At 37.6% G+C, this 18,994-nt stretch overlaps 1 protein-coding gene across 1 annotated transcript in view; it reads left to right on the forward strand.

Annotated features, from left to right (window-relative positions):
- DNAH7 (dynein axonemal heavy chain 7) overlaps positions 1-18,994 on the forward strand; it is a gene marked incomplete at both ends in the record, with an annotated part of 253,563 nt that overhangs the window by 192,434 nt on the left and 42,135 nt on the right. Inside the window, 7 exons of the mRNA XM_080689358.1 lie at positions 5,641-5,767; positions 6,749-6,943; positions 8,496-8,588; positions 12,280-12,456; positions 14,708-14,869; positions 16,784-16,984; positions 18,500-18,661. Of these exons, the coding sequence (XP_080545484.1) occupies positions 5,641-5,767; positions 6,749-6,943; positions 8,496-8,588; positions 12,280-12,456; positions 14,708-14,869; positions 16,784-16,984; positions 18,500-18,661 (1,117 nt within the window). The remainder of the gene's footprint in view (positions 1-5,640; positions 5,768-6,748; positions 6,944-8,495; positions 8,589-12,279; positions 12,457-14,707; positions 14,870-16,783; positions 16,985-18,499; positions 18,662-18,994) is intronic.

Genomic DNA, 18,994 nt, shown 5'->3' on the forward strand with positions numbered 1-18,994 from the left:
GTTTTCATTATAAGTTAGTCAATTAAACATCCATGTCTGGTGTTCACAATAGATTCTGAGTTACCGGAGACAGAATTTAAAAAAAAAACTCTCTGCACTTATTACAGTGCTAATCACATTAGGCACATAGAAAATGATGTTCTGCTTTTCATTTCAGTTTTTAATTTCAGTAACCACCAGAATGTTAGCCTCCAACTAATTTTAAATCCAAGTATTTGTTGGAGTCTAGAGAAGAAAATTGCCTTGGTCTGCCATTTAAAGACATACTTTGTATAAGATTGAAAAATTAGAACAATTCTGTGCTTTAAACATAACTCTTGGCCTTTATTTTTTGTTAAATCAAACTAAAATTCACTTAAGATATGGTATCTGTTTCTTCATAACTGTGATAGAGCCCTTTAAGATTTAAAGAAAATCAAATTCTTTTAACCCAGAAGTGAGATTCGGATGAAATCTAGAAAACAAATGTGGCTGGTTTCTTTGTTGTCAAAATCTTTTAATTTAGAAATAATGAAAATCATATGGATGACTAGAGATACCTCAAGGCTAATTCTGAAACCAAAGACTAAATAGAGAAAATATGCTTCAAAAATCTGCTATTAATGTACCTACAGAAATTAGAAGTATTTGCCCAGTGAATTTTCAGAAGTGCAGGCACCTGTGTAACTGGTACCCAGCTCAAGACACACATTAGCAACGGCCAGGATCTCTCCTCTGTCCCCTTGTGGCCACTGATTCCCACCCCGCATCGGGTTTTGTATAATGCGGTGTTTTGTTCATTTCCACTGTTAGATAGTTCTCTGCTGTGTGACTATTGTTGGGGAACTACCATCAAAATGCTAACCTCCCAACCACAGGTTCTCTCCATAGAGATAGAGGAGAAAAAAAGTCTTATTGCTATATAAATGTTAAACCAAAATATAAGGCACATCACAGGCAATCTGCAGAGACTGCTAAAACAGAAAGAAATTTCACCCCCTTAACCTAGCCAAGCTGCTAGAACCCATACGTCCACACTTGGTTCATCCTAACTCTTCCTACAAATCTAGGTGATGCTGTGTTAGCAAATTAGCTTTTACCCCAAAGAAAATACAAACTGTTGTCGTTATGACTAGAGGGAGTTTTGCCTCTTAGAAGGAAGTGCCTCCTAAAGTTAGGCTCCTGCCCTTCCACAGACCCAGGAGTTCTGGGCACCAACTACCTTGATGTTTACATTACAAAAAGAAGGTGCCTAGGCCCTTGAGGAAGACATTCCTGGGTCAAAAACCAAAAAGGCCTGACTAGTAGTTTTGTCAAACATTAATGCTCTGAGACAAAGGGAAAGGGATTCTCCTTATTTTCAACCAGAAAAGTAAGCCTTTGACTTTTAATTTTTTTGTATCCTAAAATTATAACCCTGAAGTAGTTATCCAGTCTACTATTGAGGATATTCACTCTTACTGCCTGGACAAGCCCTTTGGTGTGCTGTGTGCACATCTCTGGTGGGTGCAAATCTAGGCCCAGGGTTGGGGATCCAAGTTTCCTTTCAGTTAACATTGCCAAGTGGGGTTCCAGAGCAGCTCCACCTGGAATCTTTGAGCCAGTCCTGTTTACTCTTTTTCCCCCAGTAAAATAAGAATTTTCAATAAAGAAGCCACCCTTCCAATAAAAATTGAAAGAGATAATGCATTCTCATAAGAGTGATCTGTTTACCTGTAAGCCATGATAAATACCAGATAACTGCTGAACTCCAGTTATTTCACTATAGCTATATCAAAATCATAAAAATATACTTGTTAATACTAGCCTATAAATTTTTTTAGAATTTTAATATTGATCTAAAGTTATCTCTTATTTTCTTTCACTCAAGTATATAAATGTATTTTATTCTTGCTTGTTTTCTGATGGCTATTACTCAAAATAATTAAATATAAAACCAAGAATATGTTATGACTGTTATGGTAGATAATAAGGAATTGCCATAATAACTTGGATTATTTTTATTTATAAAATTTAGTACATTAAATTTATATAGCATAATAAATAAGTATAGGAAGAAAAAATGGAAATATTGGAACAAAAATCTAATTAAGATATAGTTTTCTTATACAGGCCAAAAAAATAAATCTCTATATAAAATATGTATCTATATGTTTGTATCACTCGGAATCTCATTATGATCTATAATTACATTGCACCAATAAAAAAATCTTCACACTAAAAAAAATGTATCTACATGTAAGTACAAACATACATACAGGTTTTTTTATTTTTCTTCTACTACTATCAAGATAATTTTCTGGTTTTAGCCGGGCGTGGTGGCGCACTCTTGTAATCCCTGCGCTTGGGAGGCAGAGACAGGAGGATCGCGCAGGTTCGAAGCCAGCCACGCTGGTTTAAGAGACCCTGTTTCCAAAAATTAAAAAAGTATAAAATAGGTCTGGGAGTGTAGCCCAGAGGTAGAAGGGCTTCCAGGAACCCCAGTACCACCACCAAATATATATATATATATATATATATATATATATATATATATATATAATATTTTAGTACCTGTATAATATGCATCTTACGAGGATACCATAATTTTCTTTTCATAAGACTTAAAGTCTCTACCTTTTTGTATTATAAAAATGCTATAATAGATCTAAATGTCCACGTCATTATTTCCTTAGGCTAAAATCCCAAAATTATGACAAAAGTATTTATTTCTTTCAGAAAATAAAATTTCCTTCCTGGAAAGTTACTCAATTACACAGCTCCATCTGAAGAACGTAAATGATGTCGCTTACCAACACTGAGTGATCATTCTAATGTTTTTTCCACTGAGTACAAACTTGTAATTCTAATATGATTGACCCTTATAGTTTCCCTGTTTATTGTAAATCTTCCCATATACAAGAGGAAATTTGTCTTAGAACACAGAAACTTTAATTTTATTCTAGAAAGGTCAAATTGGAGTCACCTTGTACTAACTATACTTTTTCAGGTGAGACAAATTAAATGCAATGCATGAAAAGACCTATTAGCATACCAATGGAAAGAGGAATAGCCCCATAATTTTACATATTCTAAAAATTCAACTATATTTCAGCAACCCTTCTTCTGAGTTCTAAACTAAAAATAAAATAGATGTACCGATTTGTTGGCATTCTCTTAATGGGAAGGCTTGCAGGTGATAAAATAGATAAGGAAGTAGACAGATAAGGGAAAAAAACAACAACTAGGATGAGTGGCTGTGTAGACTATGTGTCGGAAAATAGCTAAGCTCTGGTCTCGCTGGTATGCCGGGGTCCGGCCCTAGCAAGAGTCGGGGGTCTGTGAGTGGTGGAGTGAGGAGTCGACGAAGTTCGAAGTTCGGCGGAGAAACAGCCACAGACGCAATGGAGAGTGAAGCTGCTCTGTTTACTTTAAATTTTTGCTCTCTCTACTTTCGGTTTTGGCAAGCATTTTATACTTTCCTTTTTGATTACATTCTACTTCTTACAATTTTTTCTAGAATTAATCCATCAGTAAGTATACAAAGAACTAATATATCAAGGAAAGATGACAGATGAACAGTTTCTTTTTTCTTTTCTTTCTTTCTTTTTTTTTTTTTTTTTTTTTTTGTGGTACTGGGGTTCCTGGAAGCCCTTTTTCCTCCGGGCTACACTCCCAGACCTATTTTTTTATATTTTTGAAACAGGGTCTCTTACGCCTGTGGCTGGCTGGCTTCGAACCTGCGCGATCCTCCTGTCTCCGCCTCCCAAGCGCGGGGATTACAAGCGTGCGCCACCACGCCCGGCGACAGTTTCTTTTTTAAGGGAACATTTCCTCTTACAAGCAACCATGGAAAAGATCAGAAGTTTATTATTAACTACTAACATAATATCAAACTAATGTCCTATACTAAACATTATACGCTCTGATTCATATACATCATTGTTTTTTAATCAATAGGCACTACTAAGGAGAGGAACGTTTCATACTTTTCCATGTCCCAAGGCTGTGCCTGGGTACCCATCTATTCTGCGGCTGTCCACGCAGCCATTGTACAACCAAAGGGGGTAGGGTTACTGGGGGGTCAGTAGCCAATCCACCATAGCCTACCTCTGATTAAACATGCTGGCCTTTTAGAACTCATAACGGTAGGAACAACTTGTCTTGGCTCTGTTTTAGGTTTATTGTTAATATTTGCTTGGAAAAAATCTGAGGAGGGTCAGTTGCCTTTAAGGCTTGTTCTGCTTGTTATTGTCTGAGTCTTTATAGAATTCTTGTTAGATCAGTCATTTGGAAATTTAGGTGCAAGCCATACATAAATGTTACAGTTTCAGGGAGTAAACCTGGAATTATTTTAAATAATTTGAAGCCATTAATAACATAAGTTTCAGGTATGTATTTGGTAACAAGGCCAATTCCAAAAAATCCCCAAATCCCCATGCCTAATACTATTCCCCAGAAGGAGATGCCCCGCACCCACCCGTTCCAGGGAGTGTCTGCGGTGCAGCATTCCTGCTAAAACCAGCCTTGCTCAGTTTTAGGCTGGGAAGAAGGCTCAACACTGGTCGATTTTCTTTCTTTTTTTAAGTATTGAGTTTGGAACTCAGGGGCATTTCATCTCTGATCTACATCTCTAGCCTGATTTTTTAATTTTTATTTTTGAAACAGGATCTCACTAGGTTGGTTACAGTCTCACTACTTGCTGAGGCTGTCCTTGAACCTTACATCCTCCTGTCTCAGCCTCTCAAGTACTGAGACTACAGGTGTATACCACCGCCTCTCAAGTACTGATACTACAGGTGTATACCACCACACCCTGCTACTGGTAGATTTTTTCCCCCTAAATACGTGAAGAAACACCAATATAATTTTGCTTAATCATAATGAAACTAGGTTGATTTTCTTTCAGATAAATTGACCTGCTTAGAAAATTTGGGCTGTTAATTCATGGCAGTCATTAGCTCTCTGCAAATGTTTCAGCCAAGTGTTTTTTCTATTGTAATATATATGTATATATATATGTAATAAAATATTTTAATTTGATTTGAATAATTATTTTCTATGACAAGTTAAAATACATAAATACATAAAGATCATATAGATGTTAAGAATTATTATTATACAGATTACCAGTTAGCCATAAGTTGTAAGTTGAAAAGATAATTATTCATATGTCCATGTTTTGCCTCTGTGGCTAATAAAAATGTATAACCAAGTTGTGATCTCGATAACATTTATGGATTCATGAGCAGAATATTAAGTATTAAAACTTCTGTTAATTTATTAAGTATAAGTTATTAGCTTTATTTTCATTTAATATATAATATAAATTATTTAGAAGTATTTGTGCTATCAATAGGTCAAATTATATACTCAGAATAATTTGCAGTTAAAAATAGTCTACAAATCTTTTAATTTAATGGATTGATATGCCATGACTTTTCTAAAAGGAAATTTTTAAAAATCAGTCAACAGTAAAATAAAGTTCTACCCATGTATTTCTACATTGTGCAGCTCTCAAATCTATGCAGTTACTAAAGGTCTTCACTTGTTTGGGGGTAATTGACCAGAAATTTTATTAGAAGAATCCAGATCTAAACGGTTTATTATGGGTTTTCTTAAGAGCATTTTCTCTTAAGTATAACATATTTTTACTTATCCACTTTTCTGTTGACCCCTCAGGCTTCAGATTCTCAAGGACCACTTTACTTACTCACTGTATGTTAATGTCTGCCGGTCACTCTTTGAAAAGGACAAGCTACTCTTTTCCTTTTGTCTAACTGTGAATCTACTCATCCATGATCGCGTGGTCAGTACTGTTTAGTTTGTAAAAAGAAAAGCACCACAACATCAATGGTGATTTATTCACTTACAGTTTGTTTGGGAATATATACATAAAATTACAAATAAATAGTGAAACTAATTTTTAATTAAAGCAAGGCATGACAAAATAGTTTCACAAAAATGAAATACACACAGAGTTCATGATGTTATTACGTAAACGTTTGTTAAGTTTTATTTTAAAATATTTAAAAATAAACCTGTTTGTTAGTCTCAGACAACTACATTAAATTATATACATGTGGGTTTTTTGTGGGGTGTGTGTGTGTGTGTGTGTGTGTGTGTGTGTGTGTGTGTGTGTGTGTTCACTGCATAATAGCCAAAAATGGGATGGTAATATTTTTAAGATTTTGTACCAGTTAGTCAAATCTAACCATTTGGTCTTACCAATAGTTTACACAAATGGTTGCTATTTCTCAAATCTATTCATTTGAAATGCAGGGAGCACTCTAAGAATGGAAGAGAAGTATAAAGTCACTATTTTATGCACTTAAGTATTTAATATTTATTAATTTCATATGGCAATACATATTGGTTGGGTTTTGAAACAGTGAAGACTTTATTTTCACTTCTTGCTAAAGTTTCGTAGTAACTATATTTTATTTTATAAAAATAATTGTAAAATTGCAGATTGAGGGCTTTCTATTTTTCTATAATTTCTAGAATTAGACAGGATTCCTAGTAGTCATTTTAAAAAAAGATGTATTAAAAGGTACTCAGAATTTCAGGTTTAAATTAGTAATTTGAAGAAAATTTATCAAAGTACCTATTTAAAATGAAACTATTTGAAAACTGTTTATACTGAACACTTGGTTTCTTAGATTAAATACTGAGCCATATCAGCTATAGAATTTCATAGAAACCTTATCCAGAACCTCTTTTAAAATGGTTGTAAACTAGTTTATAATGAATTCATTTTTTACTCTTTATGCTGCTTTGCTTTCTAAAGATCAATAAAAATGAGTGGAGATTCCTGCTCACTGGGGGTATTGGACTGGATAATCCTCATGCCAACCCTTGTACGTGGCTCCCTCAAAAGTCCTGGGACGAGATATGTCGACTGGATGACTTGTATTCTTTCAAAACCATTCGCAGGGAGTTTATGCGCTTAAAGGATGGTTGGAAAAAAGTATATGATAGTTTGGTATGTTTTAACTCTTTCGCTTGTTTCAAAAACCTTTAAATGAAGACGATAGTGTTAAATGGCTTATCTATATCCTTGCATAAAAGCATTACTTTAATAAGCTTTAAACAACTGGCCAGATGTTAAGATTTAAGTTTTGCTTTATATGATCTCCACTCCTATGCCAAGTTTTTGTTTGGGTTCTAGGGTTGGACCCAAGGACACCCTATCTCTGAACTACACCCCTAGCCTTTTTATCTTTTAAAGTACCTGAGAGCCGGGCGTGGTGGCACACGCTTGTAATCCCCGCGCTTGGGAGGCGGAGACAGGAGGATCGCGCAGGTTCGAAGCCAGCCGCGCGCGCTGGCTTAGGAGACCGTGTTTCCAAATAAAAATGTAAAAATAGGTCTGGGAGTGTAGCCCGGAGGTAGAAGGGCTTCCAGGAACCCCAGGACCACCAATAAATTAAATAAATAAATAAATAAATAAAGTACCCGAGAGTCTCACCAAGTTCCCCAGGCTGGCCTGGAACTTGTACTGAGATTCCAAGCTTGCAGCACCATGCCTGGATTCTAATCCAAATTTTTATTTGTTATCAATTTAAATATTGGCAATCATAATATCAAGTGAGTTAAAACTTTATCAGAGATGCTAAACAGAGTTTTGTCCAACTCTTGACACAGTGACTCAGGAGGCTGAGATGGGGGGTTACTTGAGACCACCTTGGACAGCATAGCAAGACCCTATCTCAAAAAAGATTTTTTTTTAACAACCATTGTTTAGATTTTCTAGATTCAGGACAAAAGCTAATATTTTTGTCATTCAAGGAAAAGGAAAAACTAGTAGTTAAAAAAAACTTTTCCCCAAGACTTGGTCTCAGTGTCTGGAGACTATTGCAATGGACAATAACATAACATAATTTTTCCTCTGGGAAATGAGCAGTTTTTTTTTTTTCATTTTCCTTTAGCACAGGCTAATATTTTTTAAATTTCTAGTTAACTTTTTTTATTTCTTTGTCCTAACTCTTTCGAATTTCTGCTTTCCTTGGATATAATATGTAAGTTCTTTGGGGAAAGTTGTATGAGAAGAGAAAGAGTTAGATAGATGGGGAGCATATTCTTTATTTGGCTTACCTGTACTTTATTTGGCTGCCCAATATACACGACAGAGTGTGTCTACACATGACTTCACGTGTTTGGAATGGGTCTTTTTTGGATTTCTCCTTGTTAGTGATGAAAAAGATTTGTGCATACTTTTTTCTAATTTAAAATTATTATTTTATTTGCTGTGCTAAAGCATGGGGGTTTCTGATTTGCTTACCCCCAAATTTCAAAAGTATACATGTTGACATTAACTTGCTTAGTTCACTTATATGTTCCAGGATGTTTTAAATTTTCTTCTTATTATTTATTCTATAACATCACCCTGGGTTTAATAAAACAATTCTACACAAGCCTTCTTGATTTCACTTGGTTATTATTATGTCTTCTCTAAAAGTTGGTATATACATGGAAATACTGTCATTTTAGATATAATCACTAACATTATAATATTATATGCACTGTACTTTTAGGAACCACACCATGAGACCTTCCCTGAAGAATGGGAAGAAAAAGCAAATGAGTTTCAAAGGATGCTTATCATTCGTTGCTTGAGGCCAGATAAGGTAAACCGGGCGTTGGGAGCAGCTCCACCACCCCTGCCCCTCCTCTCTGCACAGTCTGGCCAAATGCATTTCCATGAGTCACCATGGGGGGTGGGAAATAATCTCATTTCCTTCTAATGTAGCTCTTTTAAAGACTGTTTGTATGTTTGTAGAAACCATTCTAAATTGGTTACTAACCAGGCTGTATTTTTGTTTAACTTATTCTGTGACTTTTCTTTGTTATTTATGGTTATCATACCTCACAATCCACTCCCTTTACATGCCACAGTCTCATTTTTTATTCTTGCCTCTTTGGTCACATTAGTCAATGGCCCTAACACCACATTGAAATATTAGATTTTCTGAAATCCTCAAATGATTGATATCGATAGATAGATGAGTAGAGTGAGCAAGAGAGAGAAAGATAAGAGAGAGGAATAGCCTTTATTAAACAAGTCAAGTACTGTTTTTAAGACATTTGTCATTGTTGACAACAAAGGAAATATCAATGATTTACTTTTTACTTCTTTAAATAATAAATTTTATAACCAACAGAACTGTCATTTCAACAAATATCAGTATTCATTGACATACTTATTTGTATTTTAGTTTATATAAAAGGAATTCACCTATGTATGTTGACCCATATCCACAGAGATATCAATCTGTTCTGAATAATATAAATAGTAGGTATGTTGGGGGAAAGTTAAGGTAATAATTGTCCATAGATACTACTCAAATAAAAGTTTTACATAATTATTTCAAAATGTATTATATTTTGAGTCAAAGATTATAATACCTCCAACAAAAAGTCAGAACTTAAATGGCAAAAGCCATATACTTTTCGTTAATTCAGCTGGGTTGTCTTGTATTCAAAGGAGGAAATTTAATTCTTTGCAAAGCAAGAAAACCCTGAAAATACTTTTTTTTTCTTTTCGGTGGTACTGGGAATGGAACCCAGGGGCTTTTCTACCTCCGGGCTATACTCCAAGCCCTATTTTATATTTTATTTGGAAACAGGGTCTCACTAAGTTGCTGAGAGCCTCACTAAGTAGCTGAGGCTGGCTTCAAACCTTTGCGATCCTCCTGTCTCAGCCTCCCAAGTGTGGGGATTACAAGCATGCACCACCACGCCTGGCCCTGAAAACACTTTTAAAGGATCAAGTACTATAACAGCCAGTGCAGGGCCTTTCTCAACTTGACTTTTCAGGGTACATCAATAGTTCTTATAGTCAAGCAGGGGACATTGTTCACTGGATCCCATTTCCATACTTTGCTGAAATTAAACAAATGTTTTGACTCATGGCAGAAATCTAAGAAATGTTTTTAATTTGCTTAGCATAAAATTTAAGTATTTTATTTTCCTGGAGAAAGATTCATTGATATCTCTGTTTTCACCAATTTTTTTTAAAAAAGCCTCAAAGTGAAAATCTTAAATAAATCTAGAGACAAGACACAAGAGGAAATAATTTCAGAAAAAAAGAATATACCAATGTCTCTAAATTTTCTCTTCTCCTTTTCCTTCTTCACATCACTGCTTCCCTCTTTTGGTATGGCTTTCTTTCCCCAAACCCGACTACTTTTGTGATGACAAAGCGGATCGATGTTGAACACTTTTGAAGAGTTACTGAAATCCTTAATGAGGGAAACGGCAAAATGAAGAAGGGACAAGTAGGAACAAAGCATGTTAAAATGGAGAGCTTATATCATCGGAGCAAGAAATGTTTACATCTTTTATTAAACTAGATACACGGCAGGGGCTCGGTAAACCTACCTTTATCACTGGTTTCTGTGATGCCTGGTCATGATTAGCCGGCACCATCACCCAGAGATGCCAGGTGTAGACCATTAGAACAAAGGAACACTGTACCGGAGGCTGCACATCAACTGTGCTGTTGACACAGTCCCTCTTCCACATCTGTGCTGGAAGGGACCGGTTACCAGAGATCCCAAGCCACCAATTTCTGCACTTTCTCAGACCCCCCAAAAATTCTCAGGCATACTATGAGAAATTCTGTGCAACATAGCGTTTCCTGATTCTTGGTTACATAGCTTATTTCTCTTTCATAAAACTCTAATCTCTCTTCCTCTTCTTCTTTCTCCTTTCTCTATTTCCTCCTCTTCATCCTCCTTTCTTTTCTCCTCCTCCCTTTCCTCCTCCTCCTCCTTCTTTTCTTTCACCACTTATATTGGTTCGTTTTTCTTTTCCTTTGCTTAGTGTGGGCCAGGGCCCTTGAACATGCCTGAAAAGCATTCTGTCACTGAGTTACATCCCAGTCCATATCAATGCTTTCTGAATCGTGTGAAAAACTATAACTTACACAAAACTTTCTACTTTTGATTTGTGGGGCTTACGGGACAGAACCATTATTTTAAAACTTAAGAGTTAAGGTTTCATTTCCTCTTTACCCATCATGTCTTGAATAGTCACGAAAAGGAAGAAAAATTACTTTGAACTAGTGTGTGTGTGGGGGGGGGGGTGGGGGGGGGGTAATTGGGACTGCATCCAGGGCTATTCTACCACTAAGCTACATTTCCAACCCTATTTTATTTTAAAACAAGATCTCAAGCTGGGCGTGCTGGCGCACGCTTGTAATCCCAGCACTTGGAAGGCTGAGACAGGAGGATCGCACAGGTTCAAAGCCAGCCTCGGCTACTTAGTGAGGCTTTCAGCAACTTAGTGAGACCCTGTTTCCAAATAAAGTATAAAATAGGTCTGGGAGTATAGCCAAGAGGCAGAAAAGCCCTTGGGTTTCCCCCGCCCAAGTACCACACTATATACACACACATGTACATATATATACATACATACATACTTGAAGCTGGGTGCACGGTGGTGCACGCTTGTAATTTCAGCATTTGGGAGGCTGAGACAGGAGGATCACACAGGTTCGAAGCCAGCCTCAGTTACTTAGTGAGGCTCTCAGCAACTTAATGAGACCCTGTTTCCAAATAAAGTATAAAATAGGTTTGGGAGTATAGCCCAGAGGTAGAAAAGCCTCTGGGTTCCACCCCCAGTACCACACACACAAAAAAATTAAAACAAGATCTCACTAAGTTATTGTGCATACTGACCTCAAACCTGCAATCTCCTGTCTCTGCTCCCAAGTATTAGGATTGCAGGCATGCAACACCACGCCTGGCATGCCTTTGAATTTAATGCTGGTTAATACTCACCATTTATTATTTAAATCATGAGGTTTTTCTACTTAAAAAAAAAGCATTTATGTCCAAATAATACTTTTGACTCTCTACCATTAAAGAGTACCTAATCTTGCTGAGCTTGATGGCATATACCTAGAATCCCAGCACGTGGAAGGCCCCGGGTTCCATCCCCAGAACCTTGGTAAGCAAAGAATACCTAAGCTAATGTAGCTAGAGTCCTTTGTCCTAAATCACCTCAGAATCTAATTTTCTTTTTTTTTTTTTTTTTGTATGTGTGGTACCAGGATGGAACCCAGGGGCATTCTACTTCTGAGCTACACCCCAGCCCTATTTTTTAAAATTCTTTATTTTGAAACAGGATCTCACTAAATTGCAGAGGGCCTCACTAAGCAACTGAGGCTGGCCATGAACTGAGATACTCCCGTCTCAGCCTCCAAGTACTGGGATTACAAGCGTGTGCCACCATGCCTGGCTCAGAATCTAAACTTTTTAAGGGTTGAAGATATTTTGACCATTTTTTTTCAAATACATGCTTATTCCTTCCTAGGTTATTCCAATGTTGCAAGAATTTATAACCAACAAACTGGGGCGTATATTCATCGAGCCACCCCCCTTTGATTTAGCCAAGGCCTTTGGAGACAGTAACTGCTGTGCACCACTGATTTTTGTGCTCTCTCCTGGAGCGGATCCTATGGCTGCTCTTCTAAAATTTGCTGATGACCAGGTACCTTACAACAGATGGAGTTTTCTGATATTATTACTGTTTTTTTAAAAAAGCAATATTTGTTTATAATTGAAATCTTAGTGGGTGAGAGAAAAGAAAACATTGTCGATCAGCTCTTGGAAGGCTTGGGATTTGAGAGGTTGAGAGAGTCCAAAGAAACTGATATTTAAATCTCAGAACATTAAAGATAACTCCTGATCCAAATCATAAAACCAGAATTTAGATTTATAATTTTATTACTGGGGGTGGGCAAGAAACCCTGTGACATCATTTGCACCAGTACAAGCCTGGTTTCACTTAACAAGTTTAAGTCCAATCAGTGACCCCAGGATGAGCCTTCTGTGATCCTCTTCCTCCTGTCTCTAAAGGGAGTCTTTCTTTGACTTTCTAGAACAATTATACATTATAGTTATTCTAACAGATTAGAATATGTTCTGTTACCTGCACTTCTAGACTTTAAAAGTTATTCAAGTAAATTCACTAAAAGTGTTCTTATGCCATACAGACTAAAACAAGAAAATAATAATGAACAGATGGTTGGGCATATCTGAGTTGGTTTTGCTCCCTGTTGGTATAATCAGAATAACTTTGTGATAATACTGCTGAGATTTCTAAAATCAACATCACCACTTTCATCTAATGGATAATATATACTGTTAATGTTGGTAGACCTTGTTATACACATTTTCTCTTTTAATTTTTACATAATTGTATGAGGTCAATGGTTGTGTCCCTATTTTACAGACAGGGCTACTAACACATGGCGGTTGAGTAGCTTCTCAAATGCCACATAGCTTATAGATTAAAAGCTTTTCTACCAGGGCAATTTAACCCATTTTTATATGAGCATAATATCTTAGAGCATAGATACCCAATGTGGGTGACATTGCCCCTCGGGGTGGGGGGGGCTCTGGGCTGATGCAGCAAAGTGAAACTAGCCTTGGGTGCAGCTGGAGGTAGTGAATAAAAATAAAGGGATATGGAAGTCCCCAGGGACGGGAAGAATAGCAGCAGTAGTAGCAGTAGTAGTTGTTGTTTTCTGAAAAGAGGGTGCTAAGCCAGTAAGGTTTTTTTTTGGGGGGGGATCTCTATCTTAGAGGATGTATTGTCTTACTCTTGTTAAAGAAGTCTTAGAATGTGGCTGCCATAATTAGAGGAGATGAGAAATCAGATCCAAGGAACCAGATCCTGGAGGGTCTTTGTAGGCTACATTAACGCCATTGTATGAAACGGGAAGAATACATGGTAGGGTTTTCAGTAACAAAGTGGCATAATCCAATCTGTGATTCATGAAGCCATCCTCACTGGAGTGTGGAGCATTTATCTGAGTGGTACAAAATGGGAGGAGGCCACCAGTTAGAGGGCTATTGAAAGTCCAGAAGTGAGGGGGGGGGGGGTTTACCAGGACTAGGACAGAGGTGGTGGAGGTGGCTGAGAATATCAGTCTCCTATGGGACTCACGGCTCCAGGCCAGCATGACCTTCATGACTCTTTGGGCTCCTTCACATCAGACCATGTGGTTATTCTCCAGCCCCTGTGTTATGTTCAGCCCCTGGTATTGTTTCACCTGCTATCTCCACTTCTTCCAGAAACAATAATATGTAGTGACAATAGGCCACAGCATTTATACAGGGCCCAAGACCCTATTTTTTCACTGCTACTGCCACTGAAGCCCTCTTCCAAGCAGGCGGTCTGCTGATCACTGCCCTGGAGAGGAGATCCAGAACCACAGATGAATCAGATAGACTAGTACTAGATCCCAGGAAAACATTTCCACAAAATTCTCTAAGGAAACCTTTAAGTGAAAATTAATGGTTATATTTTTAGTCTCTCAATGTTATGCAGTAGCCGAGTTAAAATATACATACCTATGCAAGATCTGAAGGAAACAAAGCAAGTTCCATCTATTCAGTTTTCTTTTCCGTTTTGGCTTTTCGGAGTCACTATAAGACAGCTGGTCCTTTTCATCTCTTCTTTATGTTAAACGTCTTCTTAATTTTTTTCTATCTTATTTCAACAACCAAAGACCTTATCAAAATTTCCACTTATTACCATAATTGTTTCTCATATGAATTGATTTGCTTTTAATCTAAGTGCTTATTGGAGTGTTTTAGGGTTGTGTACATTTGAACCTTGGAGGAATGCTACATAATTAAATTCTAATAGAGTTCATGTTAATTTATTATAATAACAACATTGGTTCTTCTTAAAAATGTGATGTTAAATAACATTTTATTCCTCTTGTACACAGGGCTATGGGGGCTCAAAACTTAGCTCTTTATCTCTTGGTCAAGGCCAAGGGCCCATTGCCATGAAGATGTTAGAAAAAGCCATCAAGGAAGGAACGTGGGTGGTCCTTCAGAACTGTCACCTTGCCACCTCTTGGATGCCAACCCTCGAGAAAGTTTGTGAGGTAAATATGCAGCTTTATATGTGCTAGATCATATTCCCTTAATCTAATTAGCAATGGACATGCCATCCAAGTAACCCTGCCTGCCTTCTAGTTTGGAGGGTGGCAGGTTAGTGGCATGGGTGGCTTCCAGGGGAGAGGCGCTTACTCTGAGAACTCTCTCTTGAAGAGCAAAAGAGGCCACACAGCTGGGCCTTGGCAAATTCCCTTCAGTAGAGACGAAGGCTTATCCAGTGAGAGAGGAATATACTTAATCCAGAGAAACAGGCTCAAAGAAGAGAGTAAGCTACAGTGGAGACAAAACCCAATTCAATCCCTATGGCAATAGACCAAAAGCAACGAAAGAAATTGTTCACCGTGAAACTCATGTGGCCACTCCCCATCAAAAGGCCTCAGATTGTAACTCTTCTTAAACTCACTTCTCACCCTCTTGGCCAGCTTCTCTGCCAGAGAAGATCCATCCGAAACCAAAATGAAAAAGAAAAAAAAAGAATATTATTTCCATCTTTCTCCAAGTGAGTCTTGGTACTTTCTTAGTTTGGTGCAGAAATTCCAGGGAGAAAACTCCATGTGGTTCAACTGAGTAAACAGAAGTCCTGGTACTCTGTTTTAATAAACACAGATTTCTCCTGCGGTTTCTGTCTCTAGGCCATTCTCATGTTCTGTTGAACTGCAACATATATACCCATCACAGAGTCATATAAAAAAAAAAAGCTGTCTTTAAAGGGTAGTGAACTTGGCTCAAAGTCCCATTAATCATGTTGCTTAAGGCACTAGGCACAGTACAGTGGTTGGAAAACCAATGGTGCTTTCACCCACACATTATTATTAAAGAACACAGACTCCTCCGCATGCCTTTCATCCCTCCTTGATCACTCCCTCATATGAGTATTCAATTTTTTTTCTTTTTTAGCTAATAAAGATTTGCAGTTTGCAACAAATGCAGTTCCCACTGGCATGAACAATCAGGAAAGGTAGACGCAGAGTGAGACTGGAGGAGAGGGGAAGGGCTATGATCACTATGCCCAGGCTCTATGTAATGGTGCTGAGAATCCTGGTACCTTCCATGGTTTAGACTGAACCCCTTAAACAAATGCAACTAATAGTAATAAGTTGTTTGTTTCTTTTTGTGTGTGGTACCCAGGATTTAATCCAGGGCTATTCTACCTTCCAGCTATATCCCCAGCCCTATTTTTTATTCTTTATTTTGAAACAGGGTCTTACTAAATTGCAGAGGGCCTCACTAAGTAGCTGAGGCTGGTCCATCAACCACGGTCCTTCTGTCTCAGTAAGTCAGTTTCCCAAGTACTGGGATTACAAGCATGCACCACCATACCCAGCTAGTGATAAGTTTTTATGCCAGTTCTTCTTAGCTTTTAAAATACTTACAAAATAATCTTTGCTTAGTTTAATACTGACTTATCTAGGTGTATTACTTACTCTTACAACCTGGCTACATTAAGAAAGGATTAGTCTTAATCTAGCTCTGGGCAGAGAGTTATTTCTATAAATATTTCAGCAACAGCGAGTAAAGATATGAGAATCTAGGGAATATATTCATCTTTATATTGGCCAACTCTGAACTATATAGCACCTCTGTAAGTTGTATTATATGAATGAATTTTATCAAAAAGAATGAAATCACTCTGGGCCTCCTCAATGAAACATGTTGCTTCAGAGGGCAGAAAAACATTTTAACACTCTTGCTGAAAATTGCAAGAATTACATCTCCATTTTGCAGAAATACTTCCTCCCTCTCCTCCTCCTCCTCCTCCTCCTCCTCCTCCTCCTCCTCCTCCTAGCCCATCCCTTGCATATTGGAACTGGAGATTCCTTTTTGGGTTTTATATGTCCTTTTGTATCTGATTTTGTTGTTGTTTTGTGTGTGTGTGTGTGTTTTTGTGTGTGTTTTTACAGGAGTTAAGCCCAGAAACAACACATCCTGATTTCCGACTTTGGTTGACAAGTTATCCATCTCCAAATTTCCCAGTATCAGTACTGCAGAACGGAGTGAAAATGACCAATGAAGCACCGAAAGGTTTACGAGCTAATATCATCCGATCTTACCTCATGGATCCCATCTCTGACCCCGAGTTCTTTGGCAGCTGCAAAAAGCCAGTTAGTAATGGCTAAGTCTTGTTACCTCGGCCCTGTAAAGCGATTCAAGTGGCCCCTGGTGATCAGGGATGTGCGCACCGAGTAAAACTACAAATTAAATAGGCCGCATGCACTGCAGTGCAGTTGGTTTTGATTGCTGATTATTGACTGTGCTGAAGTCAATTTTATTAATATTTTATTTTAATTTTACTACCAGCCTCATTCCCACTCAGCTGAGATCTTATGGGGTGCCATTAATAATGTAGCATTCTATTTAGAAAGTCAGCTGTAAGCCATTCCCTGGTACGAATCTGCAAGGTTGGAGAATCTTGTTTCAGGATATTAACCGAGCCCTTTGCTATTTGGAGCCATATCTCTAAATTAAAACACAAAAATATTTCCTCCATATAACTATAATGAGAGCCAAAATGATTTTCCTTCTTGATTGATGGGACTCATAAGGGTCTTTTTCAGCACCGCCAGGCAAGCAGGGAAAACACCCACTGTTTTCGTGATTAGAATTCTGTGTGAATGTCTGTGACCTAAAATTGTTTCACAGTGTTTTTCCCATAATTAAAAATGGAAGAGTCTCTTTTTAAGAGGGGTTATGAACCTTAGTAAGTATTGCCATTAAAAAGCTCACACTCTTGATGTCTGAATATGCTTTAAGTGCACATCAAAAGAACATACTAAAAATAAGGAAGTACTTTCTTTAAACAAAAGCTTGGGGACTAAAAGAAAAGTACCTATATTTAAAACTAAGTTAAACTTTATCCTAAGCGTCTAAGACCTGTCCTATGACCAGTTTTTGCATTGATTAGCCCTAGAGAAAGAAAGCATTTCTGTGGCCCAAGCTCCTGTCTGCTCCTTGGGGTTCCCAGCAGTTGGCCCCATCCAGGGCCGCGGTGTGCAGAGCTCCCACTCCACTACAGTCCTCTAGCCTGTGGCTATGGATTCCTCTTTTTTTCAGGCAGGAGTTTCCCTAGCCAAGCTGCAGGGCATGTGTGTCAACTCAGTGGAACAAGCCTGAACTTGTTCCTTGGTGGTGGGGGAAAGTGGGCTCCCAGAACAGCAGTGACTGTGTCCAAGGAAGTCTTTTCACAAATCCTCCCTCAAGCTCCATTTTGACCATTTGGTGTTCTCTTCTGTGGGTTTTAGACTATAGGACTGGTTCAAATTAACGCTTTGAAATTTCTCTGTGGTTGTCTGGGTCCACACATTGGAATTCATAATTCTTTTCTTGTGATGCTTCAGTTAGCACCTCTAGAACCCTTTCAGTGACATTGAATTAGATGGATTTACCATGCTTCCTGAAAACCTGCTATTTCTGCTCCGTGTGCTAAGTACAATACAAATGGGCATGCTTTGCCTGAAGATCCATAGAAACACAATTCTGTTTTAGTTATACTTGGGGATGAATATATTCCTATGCAGTTTACAAGCAAGGGAATTTAATTGCTTTCATTTCAAAACCTGGGAAGTATAATGCAACGTTAGAGGAAAATATTGATGTGACACAATTTCTTCTCATTACAGGAGGAATTCAAAAAACTGCTTTATGGTCTCTGTTTCTTTCATGCTCTGGTACAAGAAAGACGGAAATTTGGACCCCTGGGGTGGAATATTCCTTATGAGTTCAATGAAACAGATCTCAGAATCAGTGTACAGCAACTCCACATGTTCCTGAACCAGTATGAGGTATCATAAAAAACACAGCAAGAACATTACCTATTTTACTCTTTATCACTTTGTGTTTGTAGAGTAAGCAGGGACTTTTGATTAATTCTACACTTATAAAATAAATAGCAGGGTAGTTCCTAATAGCTTATTAAATAGTACTTTATTATAACAGGATATTATAACTGCTCTAGTAGGTAGTTAGGATGTCAGTTTGTCTCTTAGGAATCTATATTTTATCATTTATTTTGACACATAAATGCCTGTGGAGATCTGAAAAGTAATTATATTTATTTTGAAAAGGACTTGAGAAGACCATAAATCAACCAGGTTCCAAAGTGTAAAAACAAAAAC

The sequence above is a fragment of the Muscardinus avellanarius genome (genome assembly GCF_963383645.1).
Source record: "Muscardinus avellanarius genome assembly, chromosome: 2".
Classification (NCBI taxonomy): domain Eukaryota; kingdom Metazoa; phylum Chordata; class Mammalia; order Rodentia; family Gliridae; genus Muscardinus; species Muscardinus avellanarius.